The sequence below is a fragment of the Peromyscus californicus genome, unplaced genomic scaffold, assembly GCF_007827085.1.
Source record: "Peromyscus californicus insignis strain IS unplaced genomic scaffold, ASM782708v3 Scaffold_6__1_contigs__length_162567912, whole genome shotgun sequence".
In the NCBI taxonomy this organism is placed as follows: Eukaryota; Metazoa; Chordata; class Mammalia; order Rodentia; family Cricetidae; genus Peromyscus; species Peromyscus californicus.
The window spans coordinates 106,537,635-106,564,189 of NW_026294584.1; the positions used below are offsets into that span (position 1 = coordinate 106,537,635).

The following is a 26,555-nucleotide window of genomic DNA, read 5'->3' on the forward strand; positions in this document are numbered from 1 at the left end:
TCTTCATCGTTTCCTTCCTGTCCGAGGCACTGCCATGCTGTCACCTAGCAGGCAAACTTTCCAAACCTAACCTGTCATTCCCATCATGCCTTCTCATAGCTGACACCTGACAGATTAGGTTACATCTCCAGAGACATGGCCATGCCTAACTAAAACCCCCAAAATGAATCGTGTTTAGGAAGCCTGTCAGGCTCTGGTGCAGGAAGTGTGCGAATACGGTTTCCATGGTGACCCTAGTTTGTTTCTCTACCAGAGTGTCCAATATGAGTCATACCCCAAGTGTTTTGTTTGTTTGCCTTGGTAAGAGTGACTCAACATTTTAAAGACACTAAGATCAAGTAATATCGAATACAGTCACACACAAAAAGCTTCCTTTGTGTGTAAGGGGTTCCTAGCCTCCATGAAAACAATCCTGAGCTTCCCCCAAATCTCAGTGCACACTGAAGTCTGTTACCTGGACCCTCTTAGCTGGTTTAAGACCTGAAAGAAAACACATAGCCAAGTGCTTTTAGGTGAATGCTTTATTTTCTGTCAAGATTTTATAAAAGGGCTTTCTCCTGAGTAGCTGGCATAGAGCAGCTAAGTAAACGTATCAGTACAGAGTAAATGTATCCAGAACTGAATAAAACAGTCTAACTAATCTTTCACTAACATTTTCATACTTCTCAATTTGTTTACCCTTTCTTGATCCAGCTCTTTGTTCTAGTCTTGTGCCAACTATAAAATCAATCCCAAAAGTGCCTTGACAAGAGATGGCCTGTGTCCTGACAAAAGAGCACCGGGCAGTGTTGAAAACCTGACTCGGGCAAAGGAAGGCCTGAAAAGCGAATGCCCCGGGCCTGCAGGAGAGGAGAGCAAAGCATCCCGGTATGAACAGCACTAAAGAAGGGTGTGTCCACATGCTCCAATACCCAGAATTTCCCAGGGATTTCTATTTAAAAACTAAAAGAAAAAACCAGACAAGGCATGGTGGCATAAGGCAGGGATTTTGAATTTGAAACCAGCTGGGGCAACATATAAGACTTCTAAAAGAAACTCACATTTCCAAAGATGGAAATACCAAAGTCCAGGAGTCAGAAGGTATCTCCCAGGAAAGTGTTCCAACTTCCGGGGTGGGTTCTGGGTAGCTCCAGCACTACCCCATGGGTCAGACCGAACTGCAGCACAACTTCCATTTGGCCTGTAGTCCCCAGACCACCAGCCGCAGACAAGAACTGCTACCTGGCCTGGTGGACACTCGCTTCACAGCTTCTCAAATGGGAAGAGATGTGAAGCCTCTGCTGCCCGCCTCTTCCGGGTCATCTTACGGTACTCGGGCTTCTGTTCTTCTTTAGCCTCTCGGTTTTGTGGCCAGGAGGCAGCCAGGACTCTGGCTGTTTCTGCTTGTGAGCTGGTCCCTTCCTCTTCATCAGAAGAGAGTCCGCCTCCTGCATTTGCATGGGGAGCTACTGCCTCGCTCTGGGGGAAGACAGTGGAGGAGCCACAGTTAATGGCTAGCTGCAGAGAATTGACTTTAAAAGGCAGCAAAGTTCCCAGAAGAACCTGGTCTTGGGACGGGCCCCTTGGAAGACAAGGGTTCTGGGTGGTGCTGGGAGAGCCCAGGCTGCCTTACTGGCCTTCCGCAGGCGAGGAGCTCAGTCAAGCAGGTACTTAGGTGAGAACTGCTGATGGAAAGAGGGTGCCAAGGCAGGCAGCTCAGTCAAGTCCAGGGGCAAACGGCTACCGCTGTGCATGGCGCTTCACTGACACACATGCATGGTATTTTCAACTGCTTAGTGCTTAGGACCAATCTTTAGCACTGGGGTGGTACCCCTGGAGGATCTGAGGTGAGGCTGGCTAGGTTAGCTGTGGGGAGGGGTCCTAGATGGAAAGGAAGACAGTGTATGGGTAGCCAGGAGCCAGTGAGAACAAGCCTGATGAAGGGTTCCCTGACAGGATTCAAGTGAACACATGGCTAAAGTATCTTTAGCAAACAGGCAACGGGAAGAGAGACAGATCATAAAGGGAAAAGGACATTTAGAGCACGGTCTGATGGCTCTGACTTAGTACCCATCACACAACTGCTCTAGGTTCTGCCTGTACTGAGATGAAAACCCTCCCCCAACCCAGCACTGTAGACAGGGACTGCAGGTGTGAAGTGTGCAGGCCCAAAGCTGGTCACAGTACTGGGAATCCTGGAAGCCAAGAGGTGCCGACACAGAAGGCCCAACACACATGGAACTTTGCAGCAAACTAGACCCAGTGCAGGTGTCCAGGTTAGGAGGGACAACAGGACAGGGCAGGGGCAGCTAGCTGAGGCCAACAGGCAGGCTTCCTAATACAGAGCCACTCTACTGTGATGTCCCAGAATCTGGGCCAGTGACTGAGTGGTAACCAGGCTTGTTTTGTCCACAAAGGCCCCATGCTGACCTTGGCCCCATATCGGAGCTGCAGCCTCTCTCTGATGAGCAGTCCTCTGACCAGCAGCTTCCAGTTCCCCAGCGCCCGCTTCTCCTTTTTCTGCAGACAGAAATAAAGGGAGGAAAGGTGAAGCCATGGCATCACAGAGAAACATAAGGCAGAGCCTGATGTTCTGACATCTGTCTATGCAATTCAGGTTGGAAGAATCTTCCTGCCTGGGGAGATGCCCAGTGGTTAAAGCACTTGCTGCACAAGCGGAAGGACCAGAGTTTGGGTCCCTAGAACTCACATAAATGCTCTGTGTGTGTGGCAGGCCTGCCTGTAATAGAGCCTCAGAGGGTGCAGACAGGATCCCCAGAGCAAGCTGGCTAGTTATCAGTGAGCTAACTTCCTCAACGAGTAAGGTGATAGAATGAGGATTCCAGATATTAACCTTGGGCCTCCACATGCCATCAGTGCCCCCGCCCCACAAGCATGCATATACACATATGCATAACACACACACACACACACACACACACACACACACAGGGAAAAGAAAACAGATAGGGTCTCCCATCACACCAAGTCTTGCTTCCAAACCACAAGTCAGATTTAGTAAGTGACACATGTAAAAGCCATTAGTAACCAAGTCTTTCAGAACCATCACTGACTGGAAGGCAGCAATCAGGTCTAGGACCTGGGCTTTCCAAGTCAGGGCCCAGTCCCTGAGCCTGCATGCAGGCAAACAGGCGACAGGACAGTGGACATGGAGTGTGGAAGGGAGCTGTTTCACCCAGCACTCACCCTAGGATGCCCTCCATCAAGTCAGAGCACCAGAAGGGCTAACACACGGACTTCCCCAGTCTTCCATGATGCAGGAGTGGCCTGGGCAGAGACCCCAGTGGAACTTGTTGCTCTTCTCCAAGGCCCCATTCACCCTACTCACCTCCTTCTCCTTCTTTTCAATGATGGCCTGTTCATTCTCCCAAGCAGTCAGCAGCACGTCTTTGAATTCCTCACAGACAATGTAGCCATCAGTTCTGTGGGGACAGTAACACAGATGAGCTCCCTGAGCTGGTCACCTACTCCACCCCTCCTCCTTCCTTGTTCAGAAGCCAGTGGCCTTTTCTGAGTACTTGGGGTCCTGATAGGCATTCCTGGCCAGCCAGTGACAGATGCCACTCATGCAGGCGACAGGCTTGTGGTAACCTGTGCCTCTTCCTCCACAGGCCCTGCCTGAGTGGTAGAGTGAGAATTCTCAACCCTAGTCCCCACTTCATACAGGAGTGCTCAGGAACCAAGGGCACTGATCATGGTTTAGTCCCCAGCCTGTGACCAGCAGGGGGGTAGTGCTTCAGCCTAGAAGTACCAGGACACTCATTGCACTGGGTCTGCAGCTTCTTGTTAGAACCTGGGACTGATCAGGGGATAAGGCTGACTTTAAACCCAGAATCAAATCTGGAAAATAAGCCCACCAGCCTCAGCCTCCCCACCTGCCACCGAAGGCCCCTCACGCACACTGGATGGCAGTAGCCTCCATGGAAATCGAAGCCAGTGATGGCCTGCACACAGTCGATGCCCAGCTTGCGGGCCACACGGTGCAGGTTGGGCAGGTGCATCTGGACACAACCGATAGGCATCATGCTGGGCAGGAAGAGATACACGTTCCCAAACTCATTCCGCGGTACCTGCAGAGATGGGCATGCCAGGGAGTAGCTGGATGGAAAACAGGGTGGCTGACTCTGACCCCCCAGAGTTGTCCTTACCTTCCCATCTACAGCCACAGGGGGCTGATACTCCTCTGTCTGCCAGTGGCCATAGAGGGCCAAGTCATTGTAGTCGTGCAGCTGGGGCTCCGAAAGCCGGGCTTTCCGGGCACGGTTGGAGAAGCCTTTCACCATCTACTCCAGAGGAAACGGCCAGTTTGTAAGAAAGGCTTCCTGCTCCGGGTACTCAGCCCACACCAGGCACCGGGTGCTGTAAATCTGACACCAGTGGGCCTTCACTAGCCAGCTCCTGTAGGGCACTACATGTTCTCAGTGCTGACTCTCTCCTTTAGGGAGGGGAGGCTGAAACAGAAGTTCATTCTGCAGCCCAGGCTGGTCTCCAACTCCTGATCCTCCTGCCTCAGACTGAATCTGGGATTAGAGGTGTGTCATCATGCCTGACCCCATGCTTCAGATTACTAATCTCAATGAGCTCAAGAGGTGCAGCCCACTCACTCCTCTCAATTTTCCAGATGTGCAACATAGGCACAAATGATATGCCTAAAGCCACATGAAGGCTTTTACGTTCTGTCCTCCATCACAATGAAAAAGTGGGTTAGAGATGAAGTGACTGAGTTATGGTGCCGTGGCCTATTATAGGTGACAATTTAACCCGGATAACCCCCAGCTCTCTGTAGAGTGATCAACAGCTATCCACCTTAGTGTCACCTGTGGAAGCAGTATTTGTCAGGACCTCCAGTACACAACAAATGCCTAGCAGCCAAGGCTAGACTCTTCCTAGGGAGCTAAGGGGTGAAACGAGAGGAGTGGTAAACAGAAGTTGCATAACACAGACAAGGGCAGCACAGGCAATGGGCTACGGATTGGTTCCTGGGCCCGGGTACACAGGCTGCTCTAGTGTAGGGGTCAGGTCAGCAAGCTTTGCTGGTCAGGGTTACATGTGCCTCTCTCATCCTTTAACTCTTATCCTTTTAAAAACTTTTGAGAAAACTAGCCAGGCAGTGGTAGCCCGTGCCTTTAATCCCAGCACTCAGGAGGCAGAGGCAGGTGGATCTCTGAGTTCAAGGCCAGCCTGGTCTACAGACAGCTCCAGGACATCCAAGGTTACACAGAGAAACCCTGTCTTAGGAGGGAGAAAAAAAAAAAGCCTGAGAAAACCACTCTTTAGATGAAGAGCCCACCAAAGCACCAAAGGGGCTCAGGCTTGGTATGGTCCGAGCTACGTCTTGAACACCCCTGTGTAAGTCTAACCCTCCAGGCATAAGCTCCCAGCCACCCCTGTGGACTTTTGGTTCTGCCAGTCTCCTAAAGCAGCTGTTTGTTCTGGTTAGGTTTTTACTTGAACTTGACACAGCCTAGAGTCATCTGGGAAGAGGGCCCTCAACTTAGAATTACCTTGATCAGACATGCCTTCGGCCATCTGAAAGAGACTGTCTTGATTGATGACTGATGTGAGAGGGCTCAGCCTACTGCGTGTGGCACCAGACCCGAGCAGGTGGGTCTGGGCTGTGTAAGAAAGCTGGCTGAGCAAGCAAGGAAGCGGAGTTCCTCCGCGGTTCCTGCTGTGAATTCCCGTGATGATAGATTGTGATGTGGAAGTGTAGGTCACACAAGCCCTTCCCTCCTGCAACCTGCTTTTGGTCATGGTATTTACCACAACAGTAGAAAGCCAACTAGGTCACTGTTCATTCAGCAGTGTTCAGTGGTCACTGAGCATCTCTTCCATGCCATGACAGCCATCATGGGCACAGATGGGAAGAAGCAGTGCTTGCTGACAGAGCTCAGGCTCTCTGGGAGCTGGAAGAAATGCTGGGTAGAACAGGAGCAGGCCACAGCAAAGCCGAGACAGACATGGAACAGGAAAAGCTGATCAGACATTTAGGACCCCAGCGTCAATCATGCGCCACGTGAGGCCACTGACTGAAAGGATGGGCAGCTAGGGCAGGTTTGCCCACACAGGGCACTGTGTTCCAGAGAACCACACAACTGTAACACAGGCAATGCATTTGATCTAGGAAGGAAACCTGACTGCTACTCAAGAAAGAGACTGAGGCAGGAGCCAGGATAATGGAGGTCAGAACAAAGGGAGAAATCTAGGGTCATTCTAGAAGTGTACTATCTGTTAGATGACTAATGATGGGACTAGTCTGAACTGAGATACTGAAGTGACACACAGAATTATAAAGAAGGACTATATAAAATTTAAATATCTCAGACATTTTGACATATTATACTTTTGACATACTTATAATACATTGAAATGCTACTTTAAATATATTTAAATGTTTTTTGTGGTTTTCATAGGGTTACTAAAAATTGGGAGGGGGTGTTTTGTTTTTTTAGACAGGTTTTCTCTATGCAACAGCCCTGGCTGTCCTGGAACTCACTTTGTAGAGCAGGCTGGCCTTGAACTCATAGAGACCTGCCTGTCTCTGCCTCCCAGGTGCTGGGGTTAAAGTCATGGGCCACCACGGCCAGCTTAGGCTACTAAAAATTGTAAATATGTGACTTTACTGTAATTCACTGGACAGCACTAGTCTGGGAGGGGAAGGTCGAAAGAGATCCCAGCAGGCCTCTGGGTCCAGCAGGGACTTAAGCCACTGCTGGCAGCAGCCACTATTGAAACCTGCCACCTCTTCCCACCAAGCTGAGGGCCCACCACCAGCTCCACACTTACAGCTCCACCAGGGCTCTGCTGTCATCTGTAAATGGGCATTTAATAACCACTGTGCTCTGCTACTGTGATTGAGCCAATGCCCGGAGAAATGTCTGTAACACCTCGATGAGTTAATGTACCTCACAGGAAACTGACCTAAAGCTGTCATAGAGTCAGAGACAAGTGCTAAGAGCAGGCCTGTGAGTCCTGCTGAGCCCAGGATGTTACTAACTGCAAGGCCTACTGGCAAGTCATAGCCTGTCCGAACTCCAACCATCTCATCTGTAAAAGTGACATTGTGGTGTTAATCCCTAGGGTCACTGGAATGTATCAGATCACATGTGATCCCTAGGGTCACTGGAATGCAACAAATCACACATGATCCCTAAGGTCACCGGAATGCAACAGATCACATATAAGCAAAATGCTTGGTAAACTGTCATGCAGGGCAACCAGCTAGTAGGTCTCTCCATGAAGCAGGGCTTGGACCTCAGAATAACCCAGCAACCCAGCTTTAACCTGCTGGCCTTCAAGCTCACAGCATGTGTCTCTGGGCTACCTTCCGGCCTACAGTTCTTACCTGGAAAACCTATTTCCTATATATGCCTTACTAATACATAATTTAAATGCGGATGTCCTCAACCCTGCTCAAGGCAAAGAAAAGGCTACTTCCGGCTGCCAGCAAGTCTCCCCAGCCCTGCGGGCGGCTCACTCTCACCTTGTAGGGCACTTCTCCAAGCCGTACCACTCTTGCTTGCTTCAGCCATGTGTCCCTGGAGTGCAGAGTATGCACACAGTCCCTGAGGGGAGACAAAGGACACACTCAGTGCACTGTAAGGATGCAGGACCGCGGGCCTCACCCGAGCTGGTATGTAGCTGATGTGGGCACAGCCTTGCTAATTCTCCTCCCGGGCTTTACCTCACACCTGGAGCAGGCCCTGCTCTTTGCTCTTCCTGTACCACACAGTGCAAACAGCCTCACCCTCAGACTGCCTGTGTCCACCTGCGACCCTTACCCAGCTGGAGCTTCCTTCCTGAGGCTTTGTACCTAGCTTTGGCTGCCGTTTCCCAGGACTGCCATTACGAGCCTAGGTTTGAGCTCTCTCTGTGGCCTGTGGGATGAACTGAAAGCCAGCACGAGCAGGTGGCCGCACTCCCCAAGGAGTAACTGCTGAGAGTCTGACCACTGTTCCACAACATGGGGCCATGTGAATGTGTGGTAAACTCAGAAGAGGACTCTGGGAAATACCTGAAGAAGCAAACAGACTGGGGTGGAGGAAGATGCATACACAAGCAACAAATGACTCAGGGCCTGTGCTTAGGGCGGAGTCACTGTTTCACCGTCCCCGAGCTCAGAGCCGCACCACAGGCCTACAACCCTCCATTGCCAAGCCTTCTTCAACAGACAGGCCCAGCACCTCTTCAGCTTGTACCCCTAGCCTGTTGAAGACAGGGCTCCTACAAGCAGGGCATCGGGTCTGCACACAGCCTGAGCTTTGTCCACGTGCTTCCTACTGCTGTTTACGAACCTGCAGACACACACAGTGCAGCCCAGCCCAGCGTGGGGACTCAACTGAAAGCTGGCAGGCCTGCACCAGTCCCTTTACACCTCCCTAAGCCTCAGCAGCCTTGTCCATCAGCCAGGAGAGGCACTCATCCTCTACCTCACATGGCCGCTGGTGAGGTAGCACTTCTCTGTTAGGACAGAGGCTCCACCCTGCACTCCCACTGCAGCCAGATCATCTTTGACTGCTCACAGGACTTCAGACAGGAACAGACAAGGCACAGGCAGAGAGGCTGATGGGTAGGCATCCCATGGATACCCCTAAGAAACACAGCCAGAAAGTGCACACAGCACTCTCAGAATGAATGGCAGCTCCCAACCACTGGAACGGCTGTTACCAGTACTTCTGCTGAGGACAGTGACTGGCACCATTGTGCACTGCTGGGGGAAGGTAAAAGGTGTGGCCACTGAGGAAACAGTTCAGCCACTCCCCCCAAACTTTCTGTAGTATGCAAAGCATGGACACAACTAACACACATAGCAGCATCGCTCCCAAGAGCCAAAAGGGGGGCCTGAGTGTCCACTCACATGAGTAAACAAAATGTGGCCTCTCAGGCAGGGAATACACTCAGTTTTAAGGACAGAGAGGCCAGCAAGATGACTCAAGGGTAAAGGTCTGGTGGGACTCCCCACCAGGGTTCAAAGCAGGACCTGTTCCCACACTCACCCTTGTGCTGGGGCTCTACAGCTCTTTTCTGTGCCTCTCGCTCCCCATTTATTTAAAGCAGCCCTTTGGTCCTTACACATCAATGTTTTTAAAAATCCCTTCTTTTACTTGTTTTCTACTGCTACTGCTCAAAATCTCTGCGTCTGGTTTCCCTCTCAGCTCTAAATGCTATCATCTTTCTTCAGTTTTCCCTCTGTAAACATCGCACATTCGTTTTTTATTTATAGTACTTTTTTGGTGACTTCTTTTGCCCGCAGTGCACGAGCATACACAGAGCACATTTCAGCCACTCTTGAGAAGAGCTCAGCAACACCAGGCACACTTACTGTTGTGTGGCCACTGCCAGTATCCATTTCCCAACTTGTTTATTACGGACAGGGTTTGGCACACCTGTGAGTGTACCCTCGACAACTTCCTTTCTCGGCTTTGAGGAACACTTCTATGGTCTTGTACTTCAACTGTCCCACGTTTATATAATTTTCCCTGTAGCTTTTTGCTCTTGGTGTTTTATACATGTTTTGATCTCTCCTTCACAGTACACACATACCGTGGCTCACCCCTGCTGAGATTACTGTTAACAGAGGTGCCTATGCACCAGGTGCTAGTCCTAGGCCACCAGGAGGACAAGGAGGATTCTTCACACACCTGGAGTAGACAGCTTCTCCACGGCAATATCCAAGGACTGCAGCTGTCTCAGGGTAGATGGCCTGGAATTTCAAGAGGTGGCGCTTCAGGGCATAGAGGGGGTGGTTCTTATATGTCCCGATGGAGGTGGGCAAAGGCTTATCCAGGTGCTTCGCCTGAAACTGCAAAGGCCAGACAGACAGACAGTGGTGAGCATGCACCTAGATGAGGAAGGGGGTATGAGTGGGCTGCTATACACGAACCTGTTCTGACAACAAACCGTGGGGTCCAGACCCATTAGTGACTTGGTGACATTGCCAGTCACTGTGGCCATGAGGTGCGCCAAGGATCAACCCAAAGCCAGGAAGCACTAGTAGCTGTGATGTGCACCAGCATCAGAAAGGCACGTGTCTCCAATCTTTAGACACCCTAAGCCTTAGCCCACTCTGCTACAGATCTTCATGGGAGAAGATGCCAACTTCTCTACCATAAGGCCTGACCGCAGTGATATTGTCACCTTATAGCAAAAGCAGGCTCAACAGGTTTACAGCAACCACCCTGCAGCTTTTCTGAGATCCACACAAGTCTTGTACTTCACTAAGAATTCTGTTATTAGTAGGAAATCCCATTGCTATGAATCAAATGCTGTTTCCCAAGCTGGCTTAAGCTTTCTCTTGGCTTCCCTTCAAAACACCAAGGAACTCCTACAGACTGGCACCACTGTGTTGGTTGGTTTTTTGTTTTTTTGGGGTTTTATTTTGTGTGTGTGTGTTTGCCAACTTGACACAAGCCTAGACATGTCTGGGAAGAGGGAATTTCAATTGAGGAATTGCCTCTATCAGATTGGCCTATGGGCTTGTCTATGGTACATTTTCTTGATTGCTGATTGATGGAGGAGGCCCAGCCCACTGTGGGAAGTGCCACCCCTGAGCAGGTGGTCCTGGAAGGCAGAAAGCTAGCTGAATGTGAGCATGGAGCAAGTCAGTAAGCAGCTTCCTCCATGGTTCCTGTCTCTGTTCCTGCTTAAGTTCCTGCCCTCAAGGACGGACTGTGATAAGGGCATGTAAACCAAATAAACCCCTTCTCCCCTACATTGGTTTTGGTCAGTGTTATCATAGCAACAGAAAGCAAACTAGACCAACCACAGAGCAATTAAGGTGGAGAGTCTGCTGACTGGGCGTCCTGAGGCTTCAGTCCGGTACAGTGCTACCTGCAGTCCCATTTAGCCTGTCAGCACTGAACAGGCAACTCCATATGGGCTGCAGCATACTCCCTAAGGCGATGCTACACAACCCCATGTCTTTCCTATCCTGAGTGGATGCAAATCAACCTCTGGCCAGTGTAGACGAGTTCTCATGCAGAGTTCCACCCAACACGGGGCTGCTGTACACGAGCACCTTGGACCCTTTCCCTGCTGCCAGGGTTCATTCTTGACACAGCTGTGTTACATTGGAGAAATCCCTGCTTCTGGAAGGCATCTACTTTGCCTACTTCTTGGTTGGCTAAAGAGAGTTCTGTGTTCTAAGTCCCTCCCTTCCCAGAAGACATGCTCTACAGGTGTGAGGTGTATTTGAGCTGTCTGTGCACGTGGAAGAGGGGCGGCCACACACAGATGAGTTATCCTTTCTCCCTCAGTGAGATCACAGAGCTTGTAAAGTACCTTCAAGCTCCAAAATACTAATAGGCTAAGAACTAAAGAATGCAGACTTCACACAGCCCTGAGTTCAAAGCCTAACCACTTGATCACTTGGCTCTTGAAGCCTTTTACCAATAAAACTGTGGCAGCAACATCACAGCAGGTGAGCGTGGAGAGCAAGTCAGTAAGCAGTTTTCCTCCATGGTTCCTGTCTCAACTCCTGCTTGAGTTCCTGCCCTCAAGGACAGACTATGATGGGGATGTGTAAGCCAAATGTTAGTGTGATAATTAAATATAGACAAACAATAGAAAAGCATCTATTTCTATGGCTAATATAAATATCTTCAGAAATACATAATTAAGCCACACTAAAATATCAACATACTGCTGGGCATAGTCGTGAGCAGAAAAGGACAGTTTGATTGCTGCCCAGTGTTGCGCCTGGGTGGCCAGTGTCTTACCTCCTGGTCTTCCTTCTTCTCCCTCTCCGTAAGCGGACTCTGATAGGGTCTCAAGGTCTCAGCCCACCACTCAGCGTCAACCCGTAACTTTCGGGTTGTGGTCATCCAGGCTGGGTCATACCTCTGAGTGACATCTCGGACCCAGCCATCATTGTCAATGCCTATGACATAGGTCATGGGTTTGGTGGCATATTTGTAACAGGTCAGAGGCTGGCCCACCACACCATGCACAAAGTCCACACACACCCACTTGGCCTGCGACTCACAGAACACCTCCAACCACTGGTCTACACCAGCAGCTTTCCTAGCTCCTGTCTCTTCTCCACCACTGGAAACCTTCCTGCCTCTCTTACTGCCTGAAGAGCTTGAAGATGCTGCTGGAAAGCTTGGCGGCTCACACTGGGTCTTGGTGGCACTCTTAGACCTGGTCTTTGTCCTCTGAGGACCTGGAGTCCTCTTCTGCTTTCGAGGGCCGGGCTCACAATCCTCATCAGAGGAATTCCGGCCCTCTCCACTGGAGAGTTCAAAGTCAGAGCCGCTGCCTGCCTCATCGCTCCCACTCTCCTCTTTGTAGGACACCTTGGCAGCCACCCGCTGCTGCCGGGCCCGTGCACGGCTTTGGGTTTTCGGCTTGGCTTCCTCTCCCTCGCTGCAGGAGGGCTTTCTCCGCTGCCCACTGCCCGCAGTGGCCTTGCTTCTCTTCCCTCGGCCATCTGCCTTTGCACGGCACTCAGAAGAGGCGTCCTCTTCTTTGATTCTTCTGCTGGTCTTGGGCCTCTTGGGGCTTTCTGGAACATTACTGGAAGGATCTGAAGAGCCTCCAGGACTCTCTAAGGATGTCCCCATGGAAGACTTCTTCCCCTGAAACAGTAAGAAATTTTGGTACTCTTGGGTGTCATGCTGTGTGCCTGTAATTTCAATACTTGGGAGGTAGAGGCAGGATAACCAGGAGTTCAAGGTCATCCTCAACTCCAGTGAGTCTGAGGCAAATCTGAGCCATATGAAACTTTCTCTCAAAAAGCAGAGCGGGAAGAGAGAAGAAGGGAAAGATATATTAATTTTGCTGTTCTGTCTTATTTGTTCCATAGTTTAGCTAACTTATGACAATCAACGTCCATTATTGCAGACACCAGATGACATGACACCCCAGTTGGGCAGCACTGACATCCTTCCTCATACATGTAAAAATGCAGAGTCCTTTACCCATCAGCTCTCGACTATGCTAACTTGGTGACTCTCTACTTGGCTCACAGGCTAGAAACAACAGCTTGAAAACCAGTCCTCTCTCAGATGACTCAGTGCACACCAAGCTCAGGGTGCTAAACACCCACTTGTGTGTCCATCTCCTTTAACACAGGCTCAGAGGGGCCCAGTCTTCAAGAACACCAACTCTTAAAAATATGACATCGTTAGGCTGGCAAAATAGTTCAGTGAGTAAAGGCACCTGCTGCCAAGCTTGACAACCTGAGTTCAATCCCTGGGACTCACACGGTAGAAGCAAAGAGTCAACTTCCGCAAGTTGTCCTCTGATCTCCATAGCTATTATGATATATAAACACACAAACGTAAGATAAATACGTAAAAAATGATAGTGGCCAATTTTCTTTTAAATGTGCGATTTCCTCACTCTTCTCTGGTGGCAACTCCTTTTCTCTAGATGCCCAAGGACTTCACCTTTGTCACAGATGACTTCAGTGGGACGGGCTGTAGAGACAACACCAGTCGGGTGAGCAGCTGCAGAGCCCGAAGAATCAGAAGAAATATCTACAATGACAAGAGGGGATATATTTAACTGGACAGTATGAGGAAGCTAACCCAATGTACGCTGCTGCTTAGACAGGAGAGGGTGGAAACCACCCCAGCACAGGACACCAGCCCTCCAGACACTGCTGTAAATGACAATGCAGAGACTCAGCTCACGGGAAAAGTCACCATATGTTCCTAAGAAGGATGACATGTAAATATAAGGACTATCTGCTTAGTTAATAGCACTTATAACTAGCTACAGGTTGTCAGTCTCTTCCTGCTTACCTATCCTTTGATTGGCCTTGTAGTCAACAAGTATTATGTGTGTGATTAAAAGAAAATAAAATGAAATAGGGAAGAAAACATGGAAATACAGATGTCGCCAGGTCACATGTGTGCTTTCTATTTTCCACTCCCCACACTGAATCTTTTACCTGGAGGCCACAGCTCTGAGTTACTGACCTGTGAGGATGGGAGCTGCTCCCTCAGGGATAAGTCTCATGGTGATAGCAATAACATATTGCAGCAAGGTCTCCCCCAGATCCCCACACTAGCTCCTGACCACTCTCATCAGTTGCTACAACACCGTGGAGAGAAAGTCAGAGGTGAAGACCAAACATAGGAAGGTAGGCCATCTCAGAAGCCACGTGACCATGGAAAAGCTGTTACCTGTGACTTCCTTTATCTGGATGTTTAGAAAGCAACAAGTAAGGCAGCAGTCATATAGTGGTGGCACACGTCCCTAATCCCAGCACCCAGGAGGCCAAGGCAGAAGTCATGATTCTGGGCTAGCTTGAGCTACCTAAGAGACCCTGTCTGAATTAAGCAAGAGCCAAGGGAAGCAGTTCAACAGTAGAGCATGCTTGCCACCCTCAAGTTCCTGGCTCTGATCCCTGGCATCTCCCTGTAAAATTGTGAAGCTCACGAGGACAGAGAAAAGCCAGGAAACCATCACAATCCAGAAGAAACTGAGGGACTCAATAACTCAGTGCAGCGTGGTGTCCTGGAACAGGAAAAGGCGGTAGTCTGTAGTCTGGCTGGTAGCACTGCACCAGAGGTAGCTTCTTAGTTCCTTAGATAGCACTGAAATGAAGTAGCACTGCCACTAGCTGAGTGGTGTCCCCACACAGGCTTTTTCACTAGAGGCAACCCCTGCTTCTCCTTGCCCACAGCTCTAACAGCTGATGAGAGAAGATAATGACTATGACAGTACCTGACATATTACATTCTTCAGAGCCAAATCTCAGCAAGTCTAAAGAAGCCAGGCATTTGGCCAGACATGCAAATGCAAAGTCCGATCTCTGTGCAGGTAACAGGCATCCTCTAAGGATGACATCATATTTCATTCCCGTTAATGAGCAGTGCCACTAGAGGAACCACTTACATGGACCAACTCCTCATCATCCCTTGCAGAGTAAATGGCGATTCTTCTCTCCAAGGTTGTCTGCAGGCTGTCCTGCTCACTGGCTGAAAGGTCCGCATTGAACGTGAAGGTTCCAATGAACCTGGGGAGAGACCAGGTACTCCTCTACATAGTGGTCAAGGTGAAGAAGAAGTTCTAGTCTTTTACAGCCAATGAAACCAACAGCAAGTGACTCTTAGACTCACCTACCTGCACTGGCTCTTCTCAGCCCGGCTAGCTAACGCTGACCATCACTGAAGACCCAACTCAGTTGCCACCTCCTTGGGCACCCTTTCCAGACTGCCCACTCGAGGGAAGCACCCTGTTTCCTGCATTCCTCTGTCTCAGAACCCCTCATAGTAGCCTAAGTATGCAGTGCACATGAGACTCCTGCCAGCCCAGGCTTTCTTCTAGGACCAGGATCATCCCAATGCTTCCTCTCCTCAATGCCATGCCCCTTCCTGATGCCAACTGACCACTACAGAACTGGCCTGAACCAGCCCAAAAGAAACCCAACCCTATATCCCAGCTCTGGAGGACAGAAGATGGCCTTACCACTTCACCAAGTTTGAGAGGAAGCAGATGTCCCTGTTTTGAAGTGGCACCTTGGTAAAGCGAGTTGGGATGATGGAGAGGCCAATGGCCAGCAGATCTGGCTGGCGGCAGATGCTGTTTCGATAGAAGCCACTGGCCAGCAGGCACAGCAGGTGAACCTGTGGAGTGGGGGGAAGAAGCCAGCATGGAGAGAGAGATGAAGACATCAGGGACCTTATGTTTGGTGGACAGGAAACCTTGGCTATGCTTCTACACACAGTACAAAGGCTTCGTCAGCCTTATCCCAAGGCTTTGTGTCTCACTCTCTTCTTACTCCCTTAAAGAATTCATCAGCTCAAAATAATAACCTTTCCTCTCAGCAGCAATTCCTTTCACAGACACACTACAGGATTTTCAGGTGAAGCGTCAACCACCTGGGTCTGCTGCTGTGAGGTCAGCAGGGAAAGGTCGGAGACACAGGCTCAGAGCACCAACTGGAGGCCAGGCAAGAATCTCTCTGACTGTTTTCCACTCACCCTGCTCATCTGAAGCCACCCTCCACTGCTAGGCACCCCACCTTAACTCTTGCCCTCCAGCCTCAACCGCACCCTTCACCAACCTACTGCAATGACACCAAGGCGGTCTGTCTACTCTCTCCCACCTCCTTCCCTCAGCACATCTTTCTTCTCCACACCACGGTGAAAGAAACTCCACTTATCCACTTGTAAGCCCGGCCTCCAGGATGGCACCTAACTTCACTCGGGCCTGTCACCTCTGGCCCGCTCTTCCTAGCCCTCCTCGCCATCACCTTGTGCATGTTCTCCTGAACTTCTTTATTGAAGCGCTTCATCATCCTCCGGAGGTACGTCTCAAGCTCCATCTTTATCTTCTCACTGAAACACAGCAAGAGACCCAAGACTGAAGCAGGAACCCCAACTCCTCACCATGGCATGGGAGTCACTTGCCCCACTTCCTATACAAGGCTGTCCCACTCAGTCAAATCAGCAAGTGGCACCATCTGCTCCTTCTCTATGAGGAGAGGAGGAAGCCCTGAGTGAGTGCTGTCCTGAGTGAATGTGTGTTGTTGATATGGGCATGGCCAAGTCAAGGATCCCATAGCCTCGGACTCATGGGAAAATGGCAAAGCCACCTCTTGCCCATGAGACTCAAAGTAATGGCAAAGGCTTTACCTTCCTCAGGGTATTATGTAACATCCGTCTTCCTATGGATGTTAATAGTGTATGCAGGAAATGTCCACCTAGCTTCCCACCATGTTTATAGCCTGAAGACTGTTCCCCTACAGAGACATCTCCTACTGAGATGACCTAAACCTGCTCCCTTGATCCAGCTGCACACTATAAACCCTGCCTCCTTGTTTATCTCCATGTAATAACCCTGTCTCCCTGTTCAACTACATAATAAACACACTGAGCTTCTGGAGGATTGAGGTTTCTCTGTCCAAGATCCTAGACCACCGGACCAGCTTTTTGTCCACATGTCTGTCTTTGCCCCAGTCTGGTCTGTCCCTGGAGCCATGCTGGATGCAACACTTCCCACCTACAAATTGCTCACAGGACACCGTGCAGCCCTGGACGCAGCAGTTCCATCCTTAGACCCTCTCTTAGACACCGTGCAGCCCTCCCAGCATTCTATGCCTCACCCACCGGCCTCAAGTTCCCTTCTTTCAGAATCCTGACTTTCTCCTCAAACCACCACACTGATGCTAAATTAAAGAAGGCATTTACATGACTGTTCTGCAAAATCTTTCACCCATGGCCCATCAACCTGCAGGAAAACCTTGCACTTCCTGAAAGACACCATGTCCCCCTCCTCCCTGCCTAATAACATGAGGTCTACTCCATCAGAGTAGACCTCATTAGCTAGCTTGTACGTTCCATTTTCCTAGGCCATCAGAGGCTACAGAGGAACTGGGCACCCTGGGAAGGGTGGGTGCTCCTTCCACAGTGGGTACCATCTCAAGTCTTGCAGTGATATGTGGTAGGGAAAGTGTGCGTGCCATGTCAGCCAGTAAGGATTCAGGTCTTGGATCCTCCACTCACTGGCTAAGCGGCTCCTGGACTGCCACTTAAGCTCTCTGAGCCTCTCCCTTACGATCCTGCTCCAAGGGGCAGGTGAACTAAGAGATGAACCAAGTGCCCAGTCCTTGGCACACACCTCACCTCCCACCCACACATGACACCAGGTGTCCCCTTTCAGTCCTACAGGCAAACCCAGGCTCTCCCCTGGGGCGTCAGACCACTCCTGACATACCAAGGCTTTTCTCTGTGTATCTGCTGCCTATTTTATCAGGACAGGAACACAGAAGCAGGGCCCCGCCTACCTTCTCTTCCGTGCCTTCGCCTGCTCCGGTGTTTCAATTTCTATTTCCACAGCCTTCACAGGCAGGACAGACTGTGAGGTGGTAGAATCTTCTCCCATGTCCAGCATAGGCTCGGTAAGTTCTATCAACAGTAATTTTAAAAGTTAATAATAATAATTGGGGCTGGAGAGATGGCTCAGTGGTTTAGAGTACTGAAGACTTGGGTTCAAGTCCCAGCACCCACCAGGGGATTCAATACTCTCTTCTGGCTTCCACGGGCAGCAGGCACATGGTGCACAGACATATATGCAGGCAAAATACTTATACACATAAATTAAAGTAAATAACATTAATAGCTAATACACGGAACAATAGCAGGGTTCTGCCGGGATAAACAAAATCAGGAATAGACAGGGAAGCCCGAGCTGCCTGATTGTTTATCTGACAAAACCAGAATATTCTAAAAAGCAAGAGGCCAGGACTTTTCAAAGCAGGCATTGCTCTACAAAGCCAAAGAAGAAAGAAGGAAAAAGAAAATGCCAAGTACGGCGGCACACATCTGTAATCCCAGCACTCAGCAGGCTGAGACCAGAGGTCCTACATCCCACGTCAGCCTGGACTAAATAGCAAGTCAATAGCCCTGAAAAGAACAAGGGCTGGAGCTGCCAAGATGGTGTGCATCCTGATGCCCTGACTTTGGGCTGGACCCACAAGGTGGCAGAAAAGAACTCTTGAGAGTTGTCCTCTAATCTACACACACACACACACCACACACACACACACACACACACTTTAAAAACAAAAACCAAAAAAACCAAAGGATAGGAGTGGTAGTTCTGTGGCAGAACACCTTCCTAGTATTCCTAAGGCTATAGGTTTAATCCCCAGCACCAGAACTAATTAATAAAGGTAGTACATGGTGGGAGCTTTAGATTAAAAAACAAAAACCTATAAACTCAGTCCCCAGCACCAGAAGTAATTAATAAAGGTAGTACATGGTGGGAGCTTTAGATTAAAAAGCAAAACAAGCCGGGCGGTGGTGGCACACGCCTTTAATCCCAGCACTCGGGAGGCAGAGCCAGGTGGATCTCTGTGAGTTCGAGGCCAGCCTGGGCTACCAAGCGAGTTCCAGGAAAGGCGCAAAGCTACACAGAGAAACCCTGTCTTGAAAAACCAAAAAAAAAAAAAAAAAAAAAAAAAAAGCAAAACAAAAAACTACAAACTCATAATTTCTAATCTGGACCTGGATTAGAAGAAAACAACAGAGCTATGAAGGCATTTTTATAACAACGGAGGGTCGTTTTTTGCGGTTTTGGGTGTGATGAGGTTGCTCTGCCAGATAAGACAGTGCTATTTTCTTGGGAAAAGAATGCTGCCGGATGGCTGAAACTCCTTTTCAAATAGCTACAGAGAGAAAGGCACATAAATATAAAGGATCAGGTATACAGACTACTCTCACTTCTTGAAGATTTGAACCTTGTCAAAATAAAATGCTGAGGGGGTGGGCATGCCCCACAGAAGGAATCGGGAATTAACATTAGCTACCACTCTCATGGTGTGGACTTGGGGCTCAGGTCTACGGCACCTGCAGCCTGACGGGATTCACAGTCCCATACAGTTACAGAATGCTGCCAGAGAAGAAACCCGCCTCAGACAAGCAGAGAACTTGCTCACACAGCTATGTGGGACAGCGCTGGGCTGGAGTCAGGACTGTGCAGCTCCTCCAGCAGCACTCTTCCTCCAGCACTGCCTCTGTTTACAGTTTCCTCACCAAAAGCCACTGGAGGAAAAAAACATACAAGCTTCTCTGGAACCAATGGAATTTCATCACTTAAAAGAAGTCCCCACTGCAACTGTATTTCTTGTCTTTGTTTCAAAGAAAAACAACAAGATTGCAGCATGACTTGGCAAACAGAATCAAACAGTTTGGAACACAGGACAGACACATTACCTTCCACCTCCTCCCAGTCATCCTCACTGTCCTCGTCTTCATCACTGCCTTTGTCCACCACCTCTGTCTTTGCATGTTTCTTTGCCTTCTTGCAGTCGCCTGGAGAGTCCCTGTGTACGGATCAAAGGTGCAGAAGGCTCACATACCCTAGTGTCACACTGGGGCTAAGCAGAACCTACAGGATTTCTTCTCCTGTTGACTGCTGCCATCATACCCGTGAAGATGACAGACAGCCGGCTCTCAACGTCTAAAGACAGGAGGTGGGAAGAGCTCAAGTATAAGGTGACCCTGCTACAAAGCCAGACCTTTGGTTCTTAAAACAAACCCCAACTTATTAACTCACAATCCATGTGGGAAAGAAACTGCTGTGCCTTTTGAAATGGTGAGGGCAAAATGAAAGAAGTCACACAGTCGCAGGAGTCTCAGAAAGCAAGGTAACTGTGCACACAGGCACATAGCTGGAGGCCAGAAGAGCTTCCCATCAGCCCGGCCGCCTGTCAACAACTCAGAGAATGCTTTTCTCCCATTAGGAAACGTAGCCCAAGACACTGAGGCTGGTACAACTCCAACAGGACAAGCACGGTGTGATCACCCATGGAACCACAACCAGGACCAGGCTGGGCAGCTGCTAGTAGGGAAACCATACAGAGAAGCAGCTGGCTAGACAGTGCCGTGCAAGGTAAACAGTTGCCAGAATGTTGACATACTTCTGCAAATTCATATATAAATCCCAGCTACAGTTCTGGGTTACTTTTGGCTCCCATAAACATTATGATACTTCGAATCAAGAGGAAACAGTCAAGATTTTAGCACAGACACTTAAAATGGTCTCTGTCTTGAGCTCCAGTAACATTTTTGGTTTTGTTTTCTACTATTTGACATGGGGGAAATTTTGTTGCCATGACATCAAGAAAAAGTAGCAAACTACTAAACTTCTAAAGTACAGGTTGAACCAGTCAACCCTCAGGTGAGAGGAAAGGGGATCCAGAGTCTTCCTTGGCAGCTCTGGACCTGTCTTTGTGTGGACATTCCCAGAGATGGAATTCAACAACTGAGGGGGGCAACCAGGAAGCATATGAACCATGGTGGAGAAAGTGCCTGCTTCCCCTGGCTCTTCCCCCTGACCCACTACTGCCCTCTGCTGGATTATTCTCCCATCATCAACAGCAGGTTGGATTTATTTAGAGGCAAAAGAACCCTTACCAGTTTCCCTCTATTCATCCACCCTCCAGCTTGCTTAGGCTGGATCCTGAACTAGTCTAATGTTCACTGTCCCTCATACTGAAATAAGAATATTCACCTACTACAAAGGCATTCAGCATCTGGCAAACTACAGGCCCAGGCCTAGATGCCACAGGCCCCGTGAACACAAATGAAGCTCACAGTTCTAGACGAGACAGGAGAGGTGTGATCACCCTAGAGGGTAGCAAACCTGAGCACACTGCATTGTTGTAAGTAACTGTCATCTGGCAGACACAGCGCACTCTTCAGCAGCAGCAGCAGGACACGGGAGCAGAAAAGACCAAGACTTGTGAGAACCAGAGCTGATGGCTTCAGACAAGCGTGAGAAGGAAAGAAGGGCTCCAGGTGGAAGGGAAACAAGAGTGCAACATGGGGAAGGGCCTGGAGGTGGAGCTCAGGGAGGGCCCGGGTCTGAGCCCCCAAACTAGGAAAAAAATAAAAAATAAATAAAACTGAGAAGGGCAGCGGGGGACAAGAATGTGCCCAGTGAACGCTCAAAGTCCAGCTGGGAGGCAGATGCCAGTGCCAAACATTGTGGGGTGGCAGGAAGTCTCTTGCCTCTCTGTTGAGTATCTGTGAAGTTGAAAGCACACTGGACCAAGAATCAGGAGCCCTGAATTCTGCTCCTGAGTGTGCTACTAGCTAGCTGTGTAACCAGGAATAAATCACTATCTGTGAGCTGCCAATGAACTCACCAGAAAACTCTGAGGTCTCCAGTTCCTGCTGGCCTGGCTCTAGCTGGAAATGCTTAAAGACCCTCCGTCTTCCCACATCCCCCATGACTGCCATTATCCTCGCTTCTCTGATGGGAACATCTGTCACAGGGTTTGTGCGTGGTCAGCTCACCTGAAATCGTCCCCATCGCTGAGGGCTTCCTCCTTCGGGGCCTTGAGATTCTTGGATTTGGCAGTGGCTTTGGCCACTTTCTTTTTTGCTGCACCATCTGTGGGGTCTCCTGGATCACTGCAGCCTCTCTTCCTCTTCCCGCGGGACACTCTGGAGGGGAAGCACTTCTTTGGGGGTTTCTGTTTCTCATCTTCAAAGTCATCTAGTAACAGCACAGAGCAAGAGGTGACGGGGAGTCAGTTGGGAAGGTGGAGGCAGTGTGACTGACAGGCAAGGGTCCCCACAACCACATCTCTGTCACCCATCCTGTGTCTAGGAAGCATATACCGCTCAGCCTTTCACCTGAAGCTTTCTCTATGGTCACAATAAAAACCACGAAGCAAATGCAGAGCCCCATGTATGGTAGGGAAGCGCTACCACCAAGCTACACTACCAGAAGACTCTTCTTCTACTTCTCCTAAAACAGAAACCACCCTATGACTAAAACTCTAAACTCCAATCTCAAAGGAAATGTAAGGGAAAAGACTCAAATCCACTCACGACACCTTGCTCGCCGACCACCTGCCAAGACCTATTAGAATCGACCACTCTCAGGTGAGACACTTGCAGTTCACAAACCTCTTTGCACCTTACTTTTGCTATTCTGTTTCTGCCATAGTCTAGAAAAGCACACACCTGGAGGCAGGAGCTGATGCAGAGGCCATGCGGGGGAGGGGAGATGTGCTACTTACTGGCTTACTCCCCATGGCTTGGTCAGCCTGCTTTCTTAGCCAAGGACCACTGGCCCAAGGATGGCACCACCCACAATGGGCTAGGCCCTCTCACCTAATTAAGGAAATGCCTTACAGGTCTGCCTACAACTGGATCTAATGGAGGCATTTTCTAAATTGAGGTTCCCTCCTCTCTGATGACTTTAGCTTGTGTCAATCTGACATGAAACTATCCAGGACATTTACAGTATCAAATCTCCCCAAACTCTGAATGTCCAGGGGAGCAGGGTGGTATTACCTGTGATCCAAGCACTAGGAGAACAAAGAAGAATGATTGCAAAAGTCATAGGCTAGCCTGGGCTACAAAGCAAGAACCTGTCTCAAAAAATAAACCAACCAAACCAAAACACCCTGAATATCCTACCATGAAGTGATTAAATCACCCTATGAGATATAACTTTTTGTTGTTGTCGCTAAGGCAGGGTCTCACTATATAGCCCTGACTGGCTTGGAACTCACTCTGTAGACCAGGCTGGCCTCAAGCTCACAGAGATCCGCCTGCCTCTGCCTCCTGAGTGCTGGATTAAAGGAGCACCGCCATGCCTGGTTTAATTAAATCATTTTTAAGACAAAGGAAAAATGACATAATATGATGTTCAGCATGAAATGTTTTGGCTGAGTGTGAAAAGGCACAGACGGCAAGGAGATGGCCCAGCACTTGGCAGAGGTAAACTCGAGAGGACAGAAACAGGTGGCGTTTTGGTCATCTTTGCTGGTTTTTTTCGAGACAGCGTTTCTCTGTGTAGCTTTGCGCCTTTCCTGGAACTCACTTGGTAGCCCAGGCTGGCCTCGAACTCACAGAGATCCACCTGGCTCTGCCTCTGAGTGCTGGGATTAAAGGCGTGCGCCACCAACGCCTGGCCGCTGTTTATTTTTTGCAGGATGCCAGGGAGTAGGGAAGCCTCTCAACACATCTCCAGAAAGTTTCCAAAATTAAGAGCTAGCCAGCATACCTACTCAGTCTCCTTGAGCTCAATGTCATTTCAGCAGTTCAAGAATCACCACTGTGGCTTCCTTATCCAGCTACTGGGACTTAAGGGCATGTGCGTGCACTTTCTCAGAACTCCCCAAGGCACTTAGGATGAATTCAAATTCCTTAGCTTGATCTTCAGACTGAGGTCCTTGCCCTTTCGGTAACCTCAGTTTCCACCACTCACCTCTTCAGACTGTGTCTAGCCAAGAGTCTTTAAGCATCCTGTTTTCTTTGCACAGGAACCCCCCACCCCCCCCTTCCCCTTGCACTCACCACCGAACTTCCTATGAAGAGCTCAAAAATCACACACAGTAACTGCTACAGTACCTGGACACTAATCCTGCCTCTTCCCTAGACCTGTGGCAGCCTGATTGGAGCAACTGTGCTTACTCATCACCATGTGAATTTGTTTTTCTTTCTTTCTCTCCTTTTTTTTTTTTTTTTTTGGTTTTTCGAGACAGGGTTTCTCTGTGTAGCTTTGCGCCTCTCCTGGAACTCACTTGGTAGCCCAGGCTGGCCTTGAACTCACAGAGATCCGCCTGGCTCTGCCTCCCGAGTGCTGGGATTAAAGGCGTGTGCCACCACCGCCCGGCTTCTTTCTCTCCTTTTAAATCTTGTTATGTTGACCTTATTTGCCTCCCCAAAGAATATCAGGGTCCTACTTCATTTGACGCATTTAGTGTCCCTACCTTGCCTACTTCATTTACTAGTATACTCCCAGTACTTAGAGCAGTGGCTGGAAATCAGTGAACAAATAGAGAAACTAATGAATTTCCCAATGAAGACATTAACACGGGGCGGGGGGGGGGGGGGGGATATGAAGAGGAGTCTGCTTGGCAACAAGGTGAGCGATGATGTTCTTTATTCCCAACTATCAAAAGGAGCCGAGCCTCGTCTTCATTTGCGTGCACAGGAGTGCTCTTCAAATCTGTGCAGAAACTACCTAACTGAAGTACACCACCACACAACAGATACTCAAGAAACGTCTTCCGTGAGTAAATGAATAAGTGTGGAGTAAGCTAACTCCTCTGAAGTTTAGGAACTACTACTATTTCCTAGTAGACAATGAATTTATAATCTGTACACAATCCAATTCCAGTGTAGCAGGAGCCACGGGGTGGGTGTGAGGGACACTAAATGCGTCAAGTTTTCTATATAGTTATTTTAGAAGGTCGAGCATTCCCTTCTCTAGCAGCATGCATTTTGCATACTTAAAAATGGTTCTGCAGGACAAAAGATGGCTCAGCAGTTAAGAGCACTTGCTGCCCCTCCAAGAGAATCCAAGCTCAATTCCCAACACCCAAATGACAGCTCACAACTTTTTGTAACCCATTTCTGGGGGATCCAACCCTCATCTATCTAGCCTCTGCAGGCATGGCCCACACATGCTGCACAGACATGCATGCAAGCAAACACACATACGCATAAAATAAAAAAATAATAATAAAGTAAAATGTTTTTTTTTTCAGGGATGAAAACAAGAGGAAGAACAGAATGGGATATGGAGGGAAATGAGCCTTGTTTTTATGACCCTTACATTTTACTCAAGCAATCAGAAATGAAGATCACTGTAGAATAAGAGGTTAACAGGACAGTAAGTGTGATTCTGTGGTAGAGGGTACCTAGGGATGACTACTTTAAGATGATCATGGAGTATCTTAGACCTCAAGAGAGAAGGAATTAGCCCCAGCAATAGCCATGAACATTCTAAGCCAAAGAAACACCAAAGGCCAAGCCTCCAGACAAATAAACAGTATATCTGAAGAACAGAAAGGTGGTCACTAAGAGCCAGGCATGGTGGCATCTGTAATTCCTGTGGTCAAGAGGACGAGACGGGAAGATCCAGAACTCTAAGCCAGGCTGCTGTTTAAAATAAACAGGAGGAAGTCAGAATAAGAATATCTGGAAAGGAGACATGCTAAGTGAGGTAGATGCTATCTATATACGGAGGGCATAAACCTAAGAAGGTTTTAAGTAAGAAGATGGAGGCAGATGAGGTTTTGTGGTTGTTCTACATCATCTGGCTGCTGGATGGAGATCTGATGCAGAGAGGAAGTCAGAAAAGAGGCAACTTCACTCACTCAACTAAAACACGACATGGGCAGGATATCAAGAGAGTTAGGCACAGATTCCCATGACTCCGAAGCTGAATTGGACTTGCTGACGAACTGGCAGTTAAGAAAAGGCGTGTTTTGGGGGCTGCCGAGATGGCTTAAAGGTTAAGAGAACTGGCTGCTCTTCCAGAGGTCCTGAGTTCAATTCCCAGCAACCACATGGTGGTTCACAACTACCTATGAGATCTGGTGCCCTCTTCTGGCATGCAGGCAGAACACTGTGTACATAATAAGTAAGTCTTTTAAAAAAAAAAAGAGAGAAAAGGCATGTTTTAACAGGTGGGTGAAGGGGTGATTTATTAAGATGGGACAAGTGGGGAAAGGATATGTTTAAAGGGGAAACTGGAGCTTTTGCTAGGATCAAGGTAAGAAGCTTATATCCCAAACCTGGAGCGGGAGTTACAGTAGATGTAACTTGGAGAGAGATCTCGCACCAAAAGGTCTCCCTCTGTTCTAGTTTTGGTGTCTCTCTGAGACATTAGGCAACTGCGAAACTTTCTCCTGGTCGGCCCTCAACTCCTGCCAAGAGGCCGGACTTGGCCCTAGGGGTTACAGCGGGGTCAGGGCTGACGGCAGAGGCCCTCCAGGCGCCGCGCATCCGGCCGTGGAGACCTTGCCGCAGACGCAGATCCGCCTGACCGCCCGCTCCAGCCTCCGCCACCATCGCCTTGCACGCCGCAGACTCGGCCTCTCACCTGCCTCGCTCTCCTCAGGCCGGGCTGCTTTGTTGTCCTTGGCTTCCGGGCCGCGCCCCCGCTGCCTCCTGCCTGCAGGGTGCTTTCGAGCCATGCTGCCGGGGAGCGTCACTCCTGACTACCGCCGTGGGCCGCAGCTTGTCTCCGCGTGCTCGCTCCGCCCCGAGGCGGGCCATGCCTGGCCGCGCCCCCTGGCAGGGTTGGACCACGCCCTCCGAGGAAGCCCCGCCCCCATGTAAACTACA

The 26,555-nt window shown here is 49.5% G+C and overlaps 1 protein-coding gene across 2 annotated transcripts; it reads right to left on the reverse strand.

Annotated features, from left to right (window-relative positions):
- Nucleotides 1–503: 503 nt before the first annotated feature.
- Xpc (XPC complex subunit, DNA damage recognition and repair factor) lies at nucleotides 504–26,481 on the reverse strand. Of its 2 annotated transcripts, XM_052719843.1 has the most exons (16): nucleotides 26,311–26,480; nucleotides 21,759–21,960; nucleotides 19,671–19,780; nucleotides 17,741–17,861; nucleotides 16,208–16,292; nucleotides 15,421–15,578; nucleotides 14,848–14,968; nucleotides 13,392–13,481; nucleotides 11,718–12,578; nucleotides 9,642–9,802; nucleotides 7,484–7,565; nucleotides 4,149–4,283; nucleotides 3,901–4,070; nucleotides 3,329–3,422; nucleotides 2,410–2,499; nucleotides 504–1,458 (listed from the first exon to the last, which is right to left on the reverse strand). In XM_052719843.1, the coding sequence occupies exons 1-16, from the start codon at nucleotides 26,402–26,404 to the stop codon at nucleotides 1,243–1,245; spliced, it is 2,790 nt and encodes a 929-aa protein (XP_052575803.1). In that variant the 5' UTR covers nucleotides 26,405–26,480; the 3' UTR covers nucleotides 504–1,242. The 2 variants fall into 2 exon arrangements, with proteins under 2 accessions (XP_052575803.1, XP_052575804.1); XM_052719844.1 differs by lacking the exons at nucleotides 504–1,458; nucleotides 2,410–2,499 and having other exon boundaries at nucleotides 3,876–4,070; nucleotides 26,311–26,481.
- Nucleotides 26,482–26,555: the final 74 nt, after the last annotated feature.

Bases quoted from the DNA above. Each gene is read 5' to 3' on its own strand.
- Xpc (XM_052719843.1), bottom strand. From the start codon at position 26,404: ATGGCTCGAAAGCACCCTGCAGGCAGGAGGCAGCGGGGGCGCGGCCCG. The intron at 4,071-4,148 runs GTAAGGACAACT...CCATCTCTGCAG, and splicing joins CTGTGGCTGTAGATGGGAAG to GTACCGCGGAATGAGTTTGG. The intron at 1,459-2,409 runs GTCAGCATGGGG...GTCTTCCCCCAG, and splicing joins AGCTCCGATATGGGGCCAAG to AGCGAGGCAGTAGCTCCCCA.